The sequence below is a fragment of the Odocoileus virginianus genome, chromosome 22 (assembly GCF_023699985.2).
Source record: "Odocoileus virginianus isolate 20LAN1187 ecotype Illinois chromosome 22, Ovbor_1.2, whole genome shotgun sequence".
NCBI lineage: Eukaryota > Metazoa > Chordata > Mammalia > Artiodactyla > Cervidae > Odocoileus > Odocoileus virginianus.
The window spans coordinates 3,493,317-3,510,634 of NC_069695.1; the positions used below are offsets into that span (position 1 = coordinate 3,493,317).

Here is a 17,318-nt window from a genome sequence, read left to right on the forward strand (position 1 = left end):
TTTTCTTACAGGAAAGGTTTCAGGGGGTTAATTTTTAGTCCGAATTTCCTCCTGCAAACATCAAGTTGGAGTTTGGACCAGATCTCTGAAGTTCCTCCCATCTCTGTTAGTCAGCAATTCTGTGAGTCCATTACTAGAGCAAAAATGGAAGGGTTTTCTTTTCATGATAAAAATATCAGTGTTTGCTCCAGATAGGATTGTCTTTACTCATGGGAACTTTACCACCTTTTATCATTTTCTTCCTTTTTTTCTGTTGATGTAAGTTTGCCTTCAGTATGATATAATATATCCCCGCCAGTGAAACCTGCCGAAGGGAGGGGACTGTGTTCTCACTGCTGCTTGTTCAGCTCTGGTTAAATATTTTACCCTCTGACATGTATGTGTGTTTGTAGAACGACTGGATTTAGCAAGTACATTTGTAATTTCTGGTGTGTGTCTTTCTGGGTGAACAAGCAGATACCAGCCTCATCTTTAATTAGTATTTGGGAGTGATGCATATTGGCTCAGAGTGAACCATCTGAGTATGTCTGTCCAGGGAGGAGAGTGTAGGGATGGGGCATTTAGCCTTCTTCCTTGGTGGCTCAGATGGTAAAGAATCCGCCTGCAATGAAGACCTGAGTTCGATCCCTGGGCTGGGAAGAGCCTCTGGAGAAGGGAATGGCAGCCCACTCCAGTGGAGAATGCCTGGAGAATCCCCATGGGCAGAGGAGCCCGGCGGGCTACAGTCCACGGGGGGCGGGGGGGGGGGGTCGCCAAGAGTCAGACACGACTGAGTGATGAAGCACACAGCCCTTCACCCTGGAGCATCCGCCCTCCCCTGTGGACAGATGATGTAAAGATCTGCCGATCTGCGGGCTGCAGCCTGATCAAACCGTGGTGGAAAATGAAATGCCTGTTCCTGTGAAAATTCGTCTGACCATAGACATACTTTTCATTCTACTTGGAGGTGGAAGAATGAAGAGTCAAAAAACACAAACTCTTGGATAGGCAGAGCTTTTTTTAAAAAATGTGTTTGTTTTTTTTTTTTTACTGATGTACAAAGATAAGCATATAGCTCAGTGGATTTTCACCAGCTGGATACTCCCTTATCATGAACCCCTGGATTTTTACAAACACAACATCATACATCCCCTGGACGCCCTTTCCTGTTCCTTGTTAAATTAGGAGAATATAGCTACAGTAAAGAAGGTTCTAGAGGGAAGATAACCTGGTATAACCCTTGTAGAAAACAAGTGAGTAATACATGTGACAGCGGGCTTAAAAATTATCAGTGTTGTTTACCTCAGTGTTTTCATTACTAGGAAGCTATCCTTAGAAAATAGGAAAACCTTTATACACATATAGAATACTTATTACAGTGTTAGTTTTGGGAGTAAAAATATTATGGAAAGGCACTTGGGGCCTGTAATAGGAAAGCAGTCACACATTACATTCACAGATTACATTTCTTTAAAATAATGCATAGAAAGAATTTTTAAAGCTGTGATAACATGCTCAAAATACAGTGTTAAAATAATCAGGATATAAATGTATATTTAGCATGCTAGAAACTATTAGAGAAACAGGCATTTCCAAAAGGACAGAAGCAAATTATAAAAAGCTATTAATAGTGTTGTTCTTCCTCTGGATGGTGGGGTTATGAGGTTTTTTTTTTTTTCCCTATTCTTGGCCAGATTTTTTTTTTCACTTCTAGTTTATATTGTTGTTTATAATTAGAAATAAAAGTTTAAAAACTCTGAACGTTGACACACTCCTTAAGAATCAGTGATGTGTTTTCTTGGGGATGTTTCGGGCTTTGCAACAGAGTCGGCCCTCTGTGTCCATGACACAGGGTGCCAACTGCACCTACTGTAGTCTGCCACCCCTAGAAGGGACCAGAGCATCCATGGCATTTGTTATCTGCGGACAGTCCTGGAACCAATCCCCCATAGGTCTCAAGGGATAACTGGACATCCTTACCCCCCATGTGAGCCACGCTGGTGAACACTTGCTGGCCAGCTCAGCTCTGGTTTTCTCTTTTGCCTCTTCTGCTAGGTCAGCTCAACTACCAGGCGGCCTCTCCTGACGAGGGTGCTCTCGTAAGCGCCGCCAGGAACTTCGGCTTTGTCTTCCTCGCCAGGACCCAGAACACGATCACCATCAGTGAGCTGGGCACAGAGAGGACCTACCGTGTTCTCGCCCTTTTAGACTTCAACAGTGACCGGAAGCGGATGTCTATAATTGGTAGGTCTCCCTCGGAGTTTGTCTGGCAATCATGCACATTCAGTTAGCAACACCAGGACAAAACAGGCGACGAATGAGCCCCTTGGCTCCTGGAGGGCCCCCGCAGACTTGTTGAAACTAGTGTCTCCTTGCTTCATTCCATACGATGTCCGTCACTCAAAGCGACACCCCGCAGTAGATCTGAACCTTGCATCACGTCTTGAACGGTGTGGGCTGTCAGCTGTGAAATCTGGGTGGCGGCTCCGTGGCTGGTAGACCCACAGCATGAGCTTTTCGACCATAAGTTGCTGCACGCATTTCTGCTGGGGCGTTGCGGGATGTCAGGGAAGGGAAAACAGCAGCAGGAGACGAGCCCTGAGAACAGCCAGGCTGTGCTTCTGAATGAAACTCCTCCCTCCAGCTCAGGCACACGTAACAGGAACCCAAGTCGAACAATGATCACTTCCTGATATTGAAATGTCTTAAATTCATAGTTTGAAACCATTGCAAACTTACAGAAAACTTGCAAGAACGCTGTAAGGAATCCTGTAGTTTCTTCCATGTCCAGTTGTCAGCACTGGTCACAAGTTCTTTGTCATTGTCATTTATGGGTTCTTGTTTTCTGAATCATTTGAGAGTTGATTAAGGCCACTGAGGTCTAATGTCCCTTTCCCCCAAATCCTTAAGATCAAGAAACTTCACTTACTGTTATGTCTAGTATGCTGATCAGAATCGGAAAACTCAGCATTACAGTGTTATTATCTAATCTACAGAGTGCTTTCAAATTTCACCAGGAATTTTCTTTCTGGTTCAGGACTCCACCCAAGATGCCACATTGCATTCAGTGATCAATACTCTGGTCTCCTTTATTCTGTGAGAGTTCCACAACCTGTTTTTGATCTTCGGCACGTTGACATTTTTGAAAAGCACAGGGCTGTTACCTTGCGGAAAGTCCCTCAGTTTGGGCCTGTCTGATGTTCCCTCGTGACTAGGTGCAGATGGTGCCCTGTCGGCAGAAACGATCCCTACATTGGTGCCGTGACCTTCCCAGAACAGCATATCAGAAGGGACATGATTGCAGGTCACATCAGCTTGGATCACTTGGTTAAGTGACATCTATAACATTTTCCACCATGAGACTGACTTTTTAAATTTTATTTTTTAATTGGAGTATAAGCAGTTTACAATGTTGCGTTAGCTTCTGCTGTACAACCGTGTGATTCAGCTACACGTGTACACACATCCCCTCCCTCTCGGCCTCCCTCCCACCCTGCCGTCCCCCCATCGAGGTCAGCGCAGAGCTGAGGCCCCCGTGCCGTGCAGCAGGTTCCCGCGAGCTGTTCATTGTACCCGTGGTAGGGCGTGCATGTCAGCGCGGCTCCCAGCCCATCCCACCCTCTCCTCCCCTCCTCCACCACGTCCAGAAGCCCGTTCTATTTGCAGGGCAGGAATTGAGATTGACTTTTTAACCAGTGTATAGGTTTAACTGCTTCCTGATTTAGTCATTTTTTTACTGATACTATTACTGGGTTAAATGATTAGTCTCATTTTACTGAGTGCTTCCTGTGGGCCTAACACTGATCTGGGCTGATGATCATGCCTGGCGTCTACCTTAGAGAACTTAAAATCTAGATAGTGGTGAGACATGTGATGCAATTAAAGTACTTCAGAGATCAAAAAAGCCAAGAAAATGGTCATAAGGAGTCGTGTTAATGACCTGAGAATTAAAGGCAGTGAGTGTTGTGGATTTATAGATAAGAAGGATTTCTATTGGCTGGCATGGACAAAGTAGTCTATATGGAGAAAACCAACATGAAGTACTGCTGCTGCTGCTGCCGAGTCGCTTCAGTCGTGTCTGACTCTGTGCGACCCCATAGACGGCAGCCCACCAGGCTCCCCGGGATTCTCCAGGCAAGAACACTGGAGCGGGTTGCCATTTCCTTCTCCAGTGCATGAAAGTGAAAAGTGGAAGTGAAGTCGCTCAGTCGTGGCCGACTCTTAGCGACCCCATGGACTGCAGCCCACCAGGCTCCTCCGTCCATGGGATTTTCCAGGCAAGAGGACTGGAGTGGGGTGCCATTGCCTTTTCCAACACACAGTAGGGAGCCAACAAATATTTGCTGAAAGAATATGCAAGCATATGGAAAACTGAGCTGACTAAAGGAATCTTTTCATATTTCACTATTACATTCTATGAAATAGGCTTACCAGTGTTGAGGGCAACATTTTTCTAGGTCCATTGCTTATTTTAAACTAATTAGGAATGATTAGCACTGTAACCCTTCAGAAGATTAACTGTATAGTTTTAAGAAATCAAACATTAACTTGATTATTGGCTTTTCCTTCTCTTGCTACTAGTAAGAACCCCGGAAGGCAATATCAGGCTTTACTGTAAGGGTGCCGACATTGTGATTTATGAACGGTTACATCGAACGAATCCTACGAAACAAGAAACGCAGGATGCCCTGGATGTAAGTCTCACTTCCACTCTTTTTTATGCCACAGATTCCAAACTTATTTTCTGGTGCTGTCTCTGAAGCTGGAGTGAAAGCTCTGTGCTACCTGTCGACCCTTCTGTTGTCTAGGTGTGGTTGAGTGGAAAGAGCACCCAAGTAGGAATATGGCAGGCTGGTTCTGATCCTGCCACAGAGGCTGACTTCCTCGGAAGCGAGCTCGGTGCATCTAGGTCGGCAGGGCCTGCAGGACTGACCCAGGAGAAAGGCTGGTCTTTCTTCCGGGGACCTTCAGCGAGTCACATAACCATCCTGTGCTCTAGTCTCAGTATCTGTGTGGCCTCCAAGAATTCCAGTGTCCTACGTATAGTGAAGTCAAGAGAACATTCCTGTAGGATGGGGCATGAGAAAGCAGTGCATGGGATAATCGGTGTCTTTGTTAGAGAATCAGTTTGGTCTCCGTTACTTCAGACTTGCTATTTACGGGATGATGTGGTCACAAGAGTCAGACAGGGGTTAGCAACTAAGCACGCACACGTGTGCTCGGTTCAGTGATGCTGCGGTTTTTCAGCATGCTTCTGGAAATCTGAGAATTGTATACCCACCCTCATATTGTTTTGTTTTTATATCATGGTGGCAATGAAGCCTGGAGGATGAATCATTAATTGCCTGCATGAACTAGTTGCACAGTGCCCAGCACTTAGTCGGCACTCAATAAAGGGGTCTTTTTTCCCTCCACTTGAAGGGTCTGAGTTTGCAGGCCAAAGGTCCTTCAGAAAAAGTTGTTTACTAAGTGGGGTCACATTTTAGGGTTATGTATGTGTTGCTGATGCAGTTACAGTGGATAATTCCTCATGAGAATTTGAATGAGGGCGGTCTAATCAAATACATGCAGAACTTGCCAAAGAGTCTTTGAAAGCAAATCCTCACTTGGGTGAACCAGCTCTGCTATTTTGACTAGACAAGATGTGATTGTGAAGTAATGAAACATTTTTACTGCTTCACATTTAAGCTGTTTAAAATGGCTTTAAATCTGTTCGCCATGATTAAATTTACAGACTGTTTTTCATGAAGATGTTTTATCTCAGCTTTAACAGTGGCTCATGTCTTTCAGAATTGGTTTGAGGGAATAATGCTTGGTTGAGAGTTCATAGTCTTTGAACGTTTATGGGAACAAATTGTAAAGTTGTCAGGTCTGGTGTACAAAACCTTTATGCCACAAGGCACCATCCTTGGTCTCTTATTTTCTTAGTGGTTAAGGTTATTTTGTTCATTCTCATGACTTGATTTAGAAGAAAGCTATACTTTCCCCTTTAATTAGGGAATTACAAATAAACAGTCCTAAGATTTTGAGAATACTTAGGAAAACAAAGTATTAATATTTGTTTACTCTCCTCTATGGAATGTATGTCTACAGAATCATTTCACAGTCTCGTTTTAAATTATCTTATTGTATTACTGCAAAATGAGATTTCAAACTTATATAAAAATAACTGTTCTTTGGGTGGTTGGATTGTCTTTTAAATTCACAGATCTTTGCAAGTGAGACTCTTAGAACACTGTGCCTTTGCTATAAGGAAATTGAAGAAAAAGAATTTGAAGAATGGAATAAAAAGTTTATGGCTGCCAGTACAGCCTCAACCAACCGGGACGAAGCTCTGGATAAAGTATATGAGGAGATTGAAAAAGATTTAATTGTGAGTTTTAACCTTTGTAACTTTTCCCTTGATATTCTGAACAGCATTGGAAATCTTATTAAGTTTTATTACATCTTTGATCTCACTCTTGAAATACAATTCAAACTGTAGTATTTGAAACTGGTACAGTGGAACTCAGTCATTTGAATTTTTTTCAGCGAGCAAAATAGCAGTTGCCATTGTGAGAAACCAAAAGACAGAAAACACTATGAGATTCTGATTCTATTATTTTTATATCACCTACTACAATTCATTTTATACAATAATAAGCCAGTATATACTTATTACACTATGAGAATTACTGAGATGATTTATATTGTGCAAAATCTTGAAATAAGAAAAATACACCACTCATAGAGACTTTCCAAAGTTTAATACTTATTGCTTGTAGAGTTTTGATGGAAAGGAAATGTTCAACAGATAGTGAGTGTTGACTTTTAGCAAAAGAAACTGGTTTGTATCCGTGTAAAGTGGTATACACACAACAAAATTATATATTTTTAATGTCCTTGATTGGTACTTCCATTGTCTTGGTGAATTACTGTAAGGAAAAAGACTTTGGCGGCTTGGTTTTCAGTGCATGTGGAACACGGCAGCCTTCCCAGTTACTGCTGGCCGCTGGCCCTGTCGTGCAGCGGCTGGGGTGTACTTAGCCCATCTGCTTTTTACAGGTCGGCAGACTGCAAATACAGAACATTTTTGGCTTATTTGCTAATTCCTTTCTGTGAATGTACATTCCAGCTATTAGGAGCAACAGCTATTGAAGACAAGCTACAAGATGGAGTCCCAGAAACCATTTCAAAACTTTCAAAAGCTGACATTAAGATCTGGGTGCTCACTGGAGACAAAAAGGGTAAGTCAGTTTGCAGGGAAGCCTTATCTGTTAATTCACAAATATCCACAGTTCCTGTCTCCCCTGCTCAAGGTGACCTTCTCAGACTTCCCATCCTGCACAAGCACTGTCTCTTTCTCTGGGGCAGAGATGCTTTCCCTGAGAAATCCTGTGTTACTCCAGCCCACCCTGACTGCCCCCTCCCGAAACTCCCTTGGGGGCAGAATTTACTCCTTGTAACTGAGCTCCTATTTATGTCCTGCTGGCTGTGTTCAGTCTTATCTCTCTGTCCGACATGGGCTCCTGTCCTCAAAGGGCCAGCCCTCTGGTCCCTTCTGCCTTCCTCCGCACTTTACCATCTGTTGGGCAGAGAGCAGAAGAGCATAACATGCTGAATAGCAGCTTTGGTTTTCTTACCTCTTTTATTAATTGAAAATTGGAATTTTATCCCCACGGGAAGATTCTAATGTTTAAATTCAGAGCTCAACAAGGAGTTGAATGTTGTGTTATGTTTCTGTTGATTTTTTACTCCAGAAGCCTTCCATGGGAAACTAGATAATTTGTTTTACCCTGACATTGTTGATGGATTACACACTCAGATAAGCTAAGGAATTAAGTCCCGACCTCAAACGAGTGGTAGGGGTGGTGTGAAAGGGGAGAAACTGTCCAGTGTGAGGGTTTGTGGAAATGGTTATCCTTCCCGCCTTGTGTGTGTATTACTCAGTCATGTTCGACTCTGTGACCCCATGGACTGCAGCCTACCAGACTCCTCTTTCCATGGAATTCTCCAGGCGAGAATACTGGAGTGGGTTGCCATTCCTTTCTCCAGGGGATCTTCCCGACCCAGATTAAACCACATGAACTAGATGTGTTCAGTATTTCAATGAACATTGATTTTATTAAATAACCAGCTTACACATTTGATATTATAGCATATTTCATTATTAAAAATGTTTCGACAAGACTTTGACTTATTAGACTTATTACAGAGAAAAGGATTTTTTTCCTTTAGTGATGTCTAGACATTGCTACCAAAAATATCAAAAAGTATATTTGATTGAATCTGGTTGTCCTATTAATTGAAAAAATTGTTACTAGATGAAGGCCATTATTTAATTCATCAGTAGGAATGACATTTGACTTTTTTTTTTCTGTTGTAGAAACTGCTGAAAATATAGGATTTGCCTGTGAACTTCTTACTGAAGATACCACTATCTGCTATGGGGAAGATATCAGGTGAGTAAAGGGCCTGCAGTGTGAGAATATGTAACATCTCATTTTTATAAAAACACGACTGGACAGTAGACACAGACAGAGAGATGGAGCTAGAACGTGTCACTTGCGACAAGTCTCCTCAAGTCTAAGTGAAACAGGAGACAGCAGGCAGCTCGAGGTCACCACACTTCAACCTTCTGTTGTAGAGAAACTTGAGGCCTGCCTTGCCCCTTCAGGGGCTTTTTTCTGTATCCCTTGGAAGCCCTCAGCGCTTGCCTGCTGAAAAAGGAAGTGGGCTTGAGACATCACTGACTAATTACGAATTAGATTTCATATTTTGTCTCTCCCAGCCTTTAGTGATTTGTCTTGATCACTCCTTATTTTCAACTTGAAACTGAGAAGTTAATGTGGAAAAAGAACAATAGCTACCACATCTCCTAGTGCAGTGGTTCTCAAGCCGGGTGGGGGAGGCGGGGCCTCTGCCTTCTGGGGAACATCTGGCGATGTCTGAAGACGTCTTTGGTTGTCACAGTGGGGAAGTTGGGGTGCTCCTGGCTTCCAGTGGGGTAGTGGCCAGGGGTGCTGCGAAACAGCCTACAGTACCTATAACAGCCACATATAACAAAGAATCAGTAGTGCCAAGGTTGAGAAACCCATCCTTGAAGGTGAAGACTAAAGGCTCTATGTGTGTAAGACGGAAAATCCTGGCTGAGAGTTAGGAGACCTGAGTCCTCATTGCATTTTCCCCATCAGCTTGTTGCAGGCAAATCACATTATCTGTCTCGGACTTAATTTCCTTGTTTGTTAACATGAAGAGATTGGGTATTTACAGTCCTTTTTACTCCAGAATTCCATGACTCATTTTTGTATCACATGAGTGAGCTGTATGCAGTCTTCTCAATAATTTGTTAATATAAAGCATGCAGAATAACTCAAAGGCAGATATAACTTTATGTGAAAATAAGTTGTTTTTTTTTTTCTGCCCAACAGTGGTCACTAATGTTTATAGCACACTAGGGTTCACCCCAATATACTATAATTCTGATTAAGGTTGCCTTCCTTCTGTTGCTTGTGAACACATTTTCAACTGTATCTTCTTTCAGCCACCTTTGGCAAATAATAAAGTACCCAGAACATGGTGCCTCCATGGTAGAGGAATCAAGACTTAGTAACATGTCACTTGATTTAAAAAATGGGCAAAAGACTTGAATAGATATTTCTCCAAAGAGACATATAAATGGCCAATACGCATATGAAATAATGCTCAACATCACTAATCACTAAAGAAATGCAAATTAAAACCACAGTTTCACCTAATATTGATTGAGGATGATTACTATTTTAAAAACACAGAAAATAGTGTTTGTACAAGTATATGGAAAATTGGAACCTTTGTGCACTGCTGGTGAATATAAAATGGTGCAGTCACTATGGAAAGCAGTATGATGATTCCTCAAACATTGTAAAATAGAACTATCATGATCCAGCAGTCCCACTTCTATATATATACCCCAACGGATGAAAAGCAGAGACTTGAACAGATATCTGCACACCCATGTTCACAGTGGCATTAATCACAATAGCCAAGAGGTGGAAGCAGCTCAAGGGTTCACTGACAGATGAATGGACAAACAAATGTGGTATATCCATACAGTGAAAACTGGGGCTTCGTTAGTGGCTCAGACAGTAAAGGATCTGCCTACAATGCAGGATATTATTCAGCTTTAAAAAGGAAGCAAGTTTTGACATATGCTACAACATGAATGAACCTGGAGAACAGTGAAATGAGCCACTATTAAGTGAAATAAGCCAATTACGAAAAGGCATGTACTGTATGATTCCATTATGAGAGTTATCTGGGGCGGTCACATTCACAGAAACAGAAAGTGAAGTGGTGGTTACCAGAAGCTGGGGGAAGGGGAAATAGGGAGCTGTTATTTAATGAGTATGGAGTTTCATTTTGAAAAATGAAAAAGTTCTGGAGATTAGCAATGTGAATATACATAATACTATTGAACTGTATACTCATATAGTTAAAAGATGATAACTTTTATGCTAGTGTGTTTTTTATTGTTATTTTAAAAAGATTATATGTCAAAATTATCTCCCAGTCAAGGGTGTGTTCATGGTCTTATACACACTTAAATTTTCCCCCAGCGCTCTTCTTCATACAAGGATGGAAAACCAGAGGAACAGAGGGGGAGTCTATGCAAAATTTGTACCCCAAGTGTACGAACCGTTTTTTCCGTCTGGTGGGAACCGTGCCTTGATAATCACTGGCTCTTGGTTGGTACGTATCATTAGTTCTCTCCCTTTGGCTCAAACTAAAGCAGGTCATTCTAAACCAATTTTAGACAGTTTCATATTAATTACCAACGTTAAAATCTGTTAGCCTATAAATGAGAGGACGATTTCCGAAGCCTGAGAGTTAATATTATATGATACATAAAATAAGTGATACATATAATAATATGTGATATATATAATATTGTGATATGTATATGCTACATATTATATGATCATAATATATCTAATATTATTATTATATGATATAAACTGGTAGCAGTGGTTACTACTAGGTTGTCAACAGAAAATTTTAATTTTCTTCATTGTACATTTAAAAGTTTTCTATAATTTTATAGTAAATATTTTATAATCAGAACAATATCATCAGTGACACAGCCTCAGAATTATCCCTCAGACGATTAAAATCTTGGGAATGGCACTCCTGATATAAACCCCAAACAGACTGTAATCCTTTCCCCTCCTTAATGCCACAGAATGAAATCCTTCTGGAGAAGAAGTCCAAGAGAAGCAGGATTCTGAAGCTGAAGCTCCCCAGGACGGAAGAGGAGCGGCGCCTGCGGACTCAGAGCATGAGGAAGCGGGAGGTGACGAAGGAGCGGCAGCAGCAGAACTTCGTGGACCTGGCCTGCGAGTGCAGCGCCGTCATCTGCTGCCGCGTCACCCCCAAGCAGAAGGCCATGGTGGTGGACCTGGTGAAGCGCTACAAGAAGGCCATCACGCTGGCCATCGGGGACGGCGCCAACGACGTCAACATGATCAAAAGTGAGTCTCGCCCACAGGCCAGGGCCGCCAGCTGCCAGAGGAAACGGCGGGACCCTTTCGGGGGGCAGTCTCTCACTGCTTGGGCTCTCATGAAGCAGACCTTTGACAAAGGCACTTGCCTGTGATGACGACACCCGTGACCCTGCCCTCAGGAAGCTTACAGTCCTTCTAGTAGGAGAGTGCAGCAGGCGTGACTATGCCACGCACGGTGCCAAGTTCCAGGTTGGCCAAACGGGCCAAAAAGCTTGATCAGAGTTTTCCATAACGTCTAATGGAAAAACCCACACAAACTTTTTAGCTGACCCAGTAGGAGATGAGTTTCATGTGGGTGACCTTATCCTTGTTTCCTTCTGTTGCATATGTTTGGATTTGGCTTTTTGTTTTCTCTTGCTGCTTCTCCTCCTGTATTTCTTTAGGGTTTATTGAAAACCCTACCATATAATAAGTTTTGCAAAAATCTATACTGAGCTTGGCATAAATTGTTGAATTATTATTTGTTTGGGGAATATTACTCTCCCACACCTAAGCATTGTTTTCTGGGGCTTTCTTCCTGCTGTTGGTCAGTTGTTAAACTTCACCATTGGGTGACCTCATGTGAGCTCAGAGTAACACACTTGGCATTGAAGCAAAGTTCCAATGTGGCCACAACATTCTCCTGACCTCCCAAGGTCTTTTTGCTTGTTGGAAGACCCTAGGTACCCACAAATGAAAGGATTTAGTCCTATCTTGTAGAAATACAGTTTTGCTGGTATTAAAGCATTGGGAGCCAAATCCCTATCAGTATGTCTGAATCCTGGTCCTTTTGTTTCCCTGTAGAACTTGTAAAGGGTATCCTGTAATGAAAATGCCTGAACTAATGAGATCTGAATACTTGCCTTCATCCTAATACCAACATGCTGTGTCACCCTGGGCTCATGCTCAGACGTCAGCTTTCTCATTTGAGAACAAGAAAATTGTCTCTGATGTCATCTCTAGCTTTGTGATATTATTCTTAAGATGAACAATCCATGGCACGTATGCACATGTCCTGTAGGTGCTGGGTAGCTTAGACGGATTATGTATATAACTAGACTTTGAATTCAACCTATTTTGTAACTCACGTGTCTCTTTCTTTCCTTAGAGTTTCTTCCTCCTCCTCCTTGATATACACTAAGAATATTCCAACTTTATCTTCCTCAGCAGGAGTCGGCTCTGTGATGTACGTCTTCTTGCTTCTTTACCACGTGTATGTCTGTGGCCTCTACCAGTTTAATTTCTCCGCAGTTCTGCACACACGCATCCTGCCGTGCGAATGGCATTTCTTGCTCTGAATCAGATGTTCTTTCCTCTGCAGCCAGTTCTAGTTTATTTTCCATTATGTACCTTAACATAAATGCCTCTGCCAAAAAAGCAAGTAACTCAAACATGATTTTTCTTCAGTTATAACAAAGACTTCTAGATACTGGAGAAAGGGCAGTCCCTTACAGACTTACCATCTGACTATGTGAGAGACTTGAAGACTCCCTTGTTGCTCTGGGCTCACTGGTTGATAGCAAAAGGGATCACAGAGAGTCAGCATACATGAATCTCCTAGAGACTGTTTTTTCTTAAGTGGTCTTAAGCATTTTATTAAGCTGTGTTATATGGTAGATGCTTTTATATATAATGTAGGAGGCATCCTTTGGGGATGAAAATCAGAGAATCCCAGGTCTCCTTGGAAGAACGTAGCTTAATCCAAGTATTGTTAAGCACCTTTTGAACTTTGTGAAAACTGTTGTTTTACCTGCATCAGGAGTAATACACAGAAATCGTTGTTTATAAAGCACAGTGGGATCTGTGTCTAAAAAACTCTGACCATTTCCTAACTTGTTTCATGGTTACTGGTGTAGTCCAGTAGACGTGGAGGGAGTTGCAGTGCACCAGTTTGCCCCTAGCAGGGACCCAGGGACCCTCGGAGGCTGCCCTCTCCCTCCTCTGGGCCTGAAGATGGCTGGTAGGTGGGGTTTTACTTGGCCGAAACCCTGAGAATGAACAAGAGGCATTCAAGTGGCAGGAAGAAACTATCAGTTTGTTAGGGAATTATGAAGCAATCTACTTGGAAGGCATTTAAAACCACATCTGAAACTTCAGGAAAATCTAGGTGTCTATATTTAGATTTCAGGAAAACACAAGCAGTGTGGTCTTATGAAGTCCATCTGTTTAGTTGCCGTGGGTCACCCTGTGAACTGGGGCAGTGTCCGCTTCACATACTGTCCTTGGTCTGCAGCGCAGAGGCTGGCCTGGATGTCACGGCCTAGCACAGGGGCTGGTGCTCAGGGGCTCCTCGCCTCGGCTCTGAAAGAATCGCAACATTTCCGTTACTCGCTCAGGAAGGAAGGCCACCATTTGGTAGGAAAGAGCAGCCTGGCAACCATGACTGGTCATTAAGAACTATTTATGTGTTTAGAAAGAGGTCATAAATATTGATCGAGATGCAGTTTATTCTATTTTTTTTTTTTAGAATTGCAGAGTGTTATTTAAAAACATAGGTTTCGGACAAGTCACTGTGTTAGCGTCTTGAATTTGTCAGACCTTATATTCTGCAACTGGGGCAGGGGTTTTGGAGCTTTTAGTTGGAAACTCTGCTGAACTGGCAGACACTTCTCAGGGTCTGAGCAACCGTAGACTGTGTTCTCCAGCACATGTTCTCAAAATGATCTCACTATTTGTCTTTCATGACTTTTAAGACCTAGATCAAACTCATAATTCTCTAAGTGGAACATATAATTTAATGACTATTGGAAAGATGGATAAAACTGGAACTATTATTTTTATCCATTCTGGAAACCTTCCTCCCCTTAAAACAACTGGCCCCCCCCCTCAGGTCTCAGTGGGCCATGAATAAGCCTTTGAAAGTTTAATTGTATCTAAGTTAAAACACTTTTGATTGCAAGTCTTAAGAGAACAATTAAAGTTAGCATACAAGAAAAAGAAACCTAATTTAAAAAGCTACAAATATGTGCTGCTCAAGGAGCCAGGCCTCTGGATAATGCTAGAACCAAGAAGCAGTACCAAGAACCCAGAGTCTGTCTCTCTCATCCTTTCTCTAGATTACTCTATTTCTCAGTGCCTCAGAAAGAAGTATATCCATCCCACAACTCAAGAATTTACATGCCAACATTCCAGACCAACACACCCGAATCCTAATTCCAAAACACCGAGAGAGAGACTGAGGGAAACAAATCCCTACGGGTACTCTAAGTGGGAAGTGATTAATACAGGGGGCCAGGTGCTCATAGAAAATTCTGGATGGACCGAGGAAGGTTGGTTCTGGGTGGTGTCTCCAAGTCTGGGTCACTTGCCAGAGGAGTTTTTAGAGTTGAGGCTCCTCTGAAGAGCTGTCCTGTCGAGAAGCCCTTGCAGTTGTTTATCAGCATCCGGGCAGCTGGAGAATGGATATACAGAGTCTGCTGCAGGAATGCCAAACAGGAAAGGGATGCTGGGCTCCCATCTACTTCTGCTTCCAAGTCACAAGTGGGGCCAAACAAGTGGAACCTAATTCACGAAGAGGACCTAGCTGCAAGAGAGTCTGAGCAATATAGGGGTTTTATTTGCTTTCCCACCTCTCTAATTAGAGTAAAATTTTAGAATGAAGGATGAGAGCCAATTCATAGTAACTACCACAGATTACATATCTGCCCACAGCTGACTCAGTTGTGGCCAAGGAGTCAGGGAGATATGGTATATAAATGGGTGCCTAGGGCTCACCCTGTGGCTGGGAAGGATGGCTTATGAGCTGGGCAGATAATCCAAATGGAATTCATCACCCATTGAGATCCTTACACAAATATTTATGGAGGCCCAACCATATGCTCTATATAGCAACCTGTATCTGTGACTTTGAGTTCAGAAGCTGAGGGTAGAGGATTGTGAGCAATAGCTTTCACATGTATTGGTTCATAAATGTCAGGTTCGTTTGTTTTTTGTATTGCCATAGAAACGTTTTTATCGTCTCAATGTTTTGCTTTAAAATAAGCGTAGGATTCACAGTATCTGCTTCCTCACCCCATAGCTGCCCACATCGGTGTTGGAATAAGTGGACAAGAAGGCATGCAAGCTGTCATGTCCAGTGACTACTCCTTTGCACAGTTCAGATACCTGCAGAGACTGCTCTTGGTGCATGGCCGATGGTCTTACATAAGGATGTGCAAGTTCCTGCGATACTTCTTCTATAAAAACTTTGCATTTACTTTGGTTCATTTCTGGTACTCCTTCTTCAATGGGTACTCTGCACAGGTAATACACCACCATCATCATTATTATTAAATGAGTAATACTCCTCTCTTACATGAATAAAACTACTTCTGAAAAAAAAAATTTCTATTTTTCCCTTCTGTGTTCACAGTTTTGATGCTGTGTCTCTTAATAATTGAGACATAGATCAATTAAATTTATGAATTTTCTAAAATGTTTCTGGTGCTTCGAACTTACTTTGCCTTAAGGCAGGATTTGTTCCTGGCCTGTTGACTTTTGTGTGTCTTTGCCTTCACCTTAGATTTTTTTCCCCCAAGTCATCTTACCTTTAAGAATAGTGATAACAAATTGTTCAGCTTTGAACAAACTCTTCAGATTTAAGTATAAAATTATATTGTGACTAAAGGGATTATATAAATTTCAGGTGATCATAGACCCATTATGTCTCCATTGCTGTTGGTTTTTAAATTTTTATCTTTTGCTGAAATAGGAGTAGGAACATATCTAACATGTCAAATTGGTGAAATGGCAGAAAAATCCCATTAGTAAAATGTGAACCTAAGCCAGTGCCTGTGCTTGTCCAAACTTCTTTGATGCTATGCCACAGACAACTGCCACAAGAGGAGGGCCGATGTGGAAACTGGGCCAGGAGGTCTTGAGCAAGACTGGATCCTTCTTCCTGCTTCTGTGCAGGACTGTGCATCAATGCTGGTGCCAAGTCAGCCCGTTTCCTCAACCCATCCTCATCCTCCCCCTGCCCCCCGAGGACTCGTGTGTGCACAGTCTTGCTTATCCCTTTCAGAAGCCTCTTTCTTATATTCAAAATGTTTTAGATAATGTTTAACTGGAAATGCTGGACCAGCAAGATAAAAGCAAATCTGAATGGTACATATGTACTTTTGAGGCAGCTGGATGTAATCTCATTCATTAATAAAAGAGGATGAACACGGATGTTTTCCAGCAGTTTTCAAATAGACCAGATTCTTTCCCCCGCTTATTTGAGGAGGGAGATGACTGTGAGAAGCCCTTTGATTCTGCCCACTCTATAAAAACAAACTCATGCCTACTGCGGGCATAGCTGATGGGGGAGGCAGGCGTCCTCTCCCTGGGGAGGTCCTTGCTCTGAGGGCAGGTGCATGCGTGCTGACTAGCTGGGCAGTGCTTCTTGGTTGGTGACACACAGACCCTGTCCTCTCCCACAGACTGCGTACGAAGACTGGTTCATCACCCTCTACAACGTGCTCTACTCTAGCCTGCCAGTGCTGCTCATGGGGCTGCTCGACCAGGTAGGGCCCCGTGCGGACAGGGCGCTCTGCACAGGCTGAGCGCCTGTATCACAGCACGTGTCTCAGTGTCTTCTCTTGGTTTTCACTTCTTTCTGAGTGAGCCCTATTATATTTCTGCTGTCAGGCAACAACTGTGGTGCTTCTGGTTTTATAGTAAGAAAAGAAGATTTCTGTGCCTGGGTTGAATCCATCAATAAGAGAGTTTGTTATCCTCATCTTGGATGCTGAGGTTTTCTTGTTAGATACCTAACAGTATAGTATGTCTCTATGATAATGATTTATACATTTTTAAAGTTACATTACTTGTAACTTTACATGTAAGTTACATTACATTTTCAGTTACATTAAATTA

The 17,318-nt window shown here is 42.5% G+C and overlaps 1 protein-coding gene across 6 annotated transcripts in view; it reads left to right on the forward strand.

Annotated features, from left to right (window-relative positions):
* ATP8B1 (ATPase phospholipid transporting 8B1) overlaps window positions 1–17,318 on the forward strand; it is a 109,817-nt gene that overhangs the window by 85,871 nt on the left and 6,628 nt on the right. For 5 of the 6 annotated variants that reach the window (XM_070452466.1, XM_070452464.1, XM_070452465.1 and 2 more), the window contains 9 exons: window positions 2,035–2,223; window positions 4,561–4,673; window positions 6,188–6,352; window positions 7,094–7,205; window positions 8,345–8,420; window positions 10,557–10,689; window positions 11,180–11,468; window positions 15,499–15,722; window positions 16,883–16,966. In XM_070452466.1, coding sequence (XP_070308567.1) covers window positions 2,035–2,223; window positions 4,561–4,673; window positions 6,188–6,352; window positions 7,094–7,205; window positions 8,345–8,420; window positions 10,557–10,689; window positions 11,180–11,468; window positions 15,499–15,722; window positions 16,883–16,966 — 1,385 coding nt within the window. The remainder of the gene's footprint in view (window positions 1–2,034; window positions 2,224–4,560; window positions 4,674–6,187; window positions 6,353–7,093; window positions 7,206–8,344; window positions 8,421–10,556; window positions 10,690–11,179; window positions 11,469–15,498; window positions 15,723–16,882; window positions 16,967–17,318) is intronic. The other variant, XM_070452468.1, reaches the window with a different exon arrangement.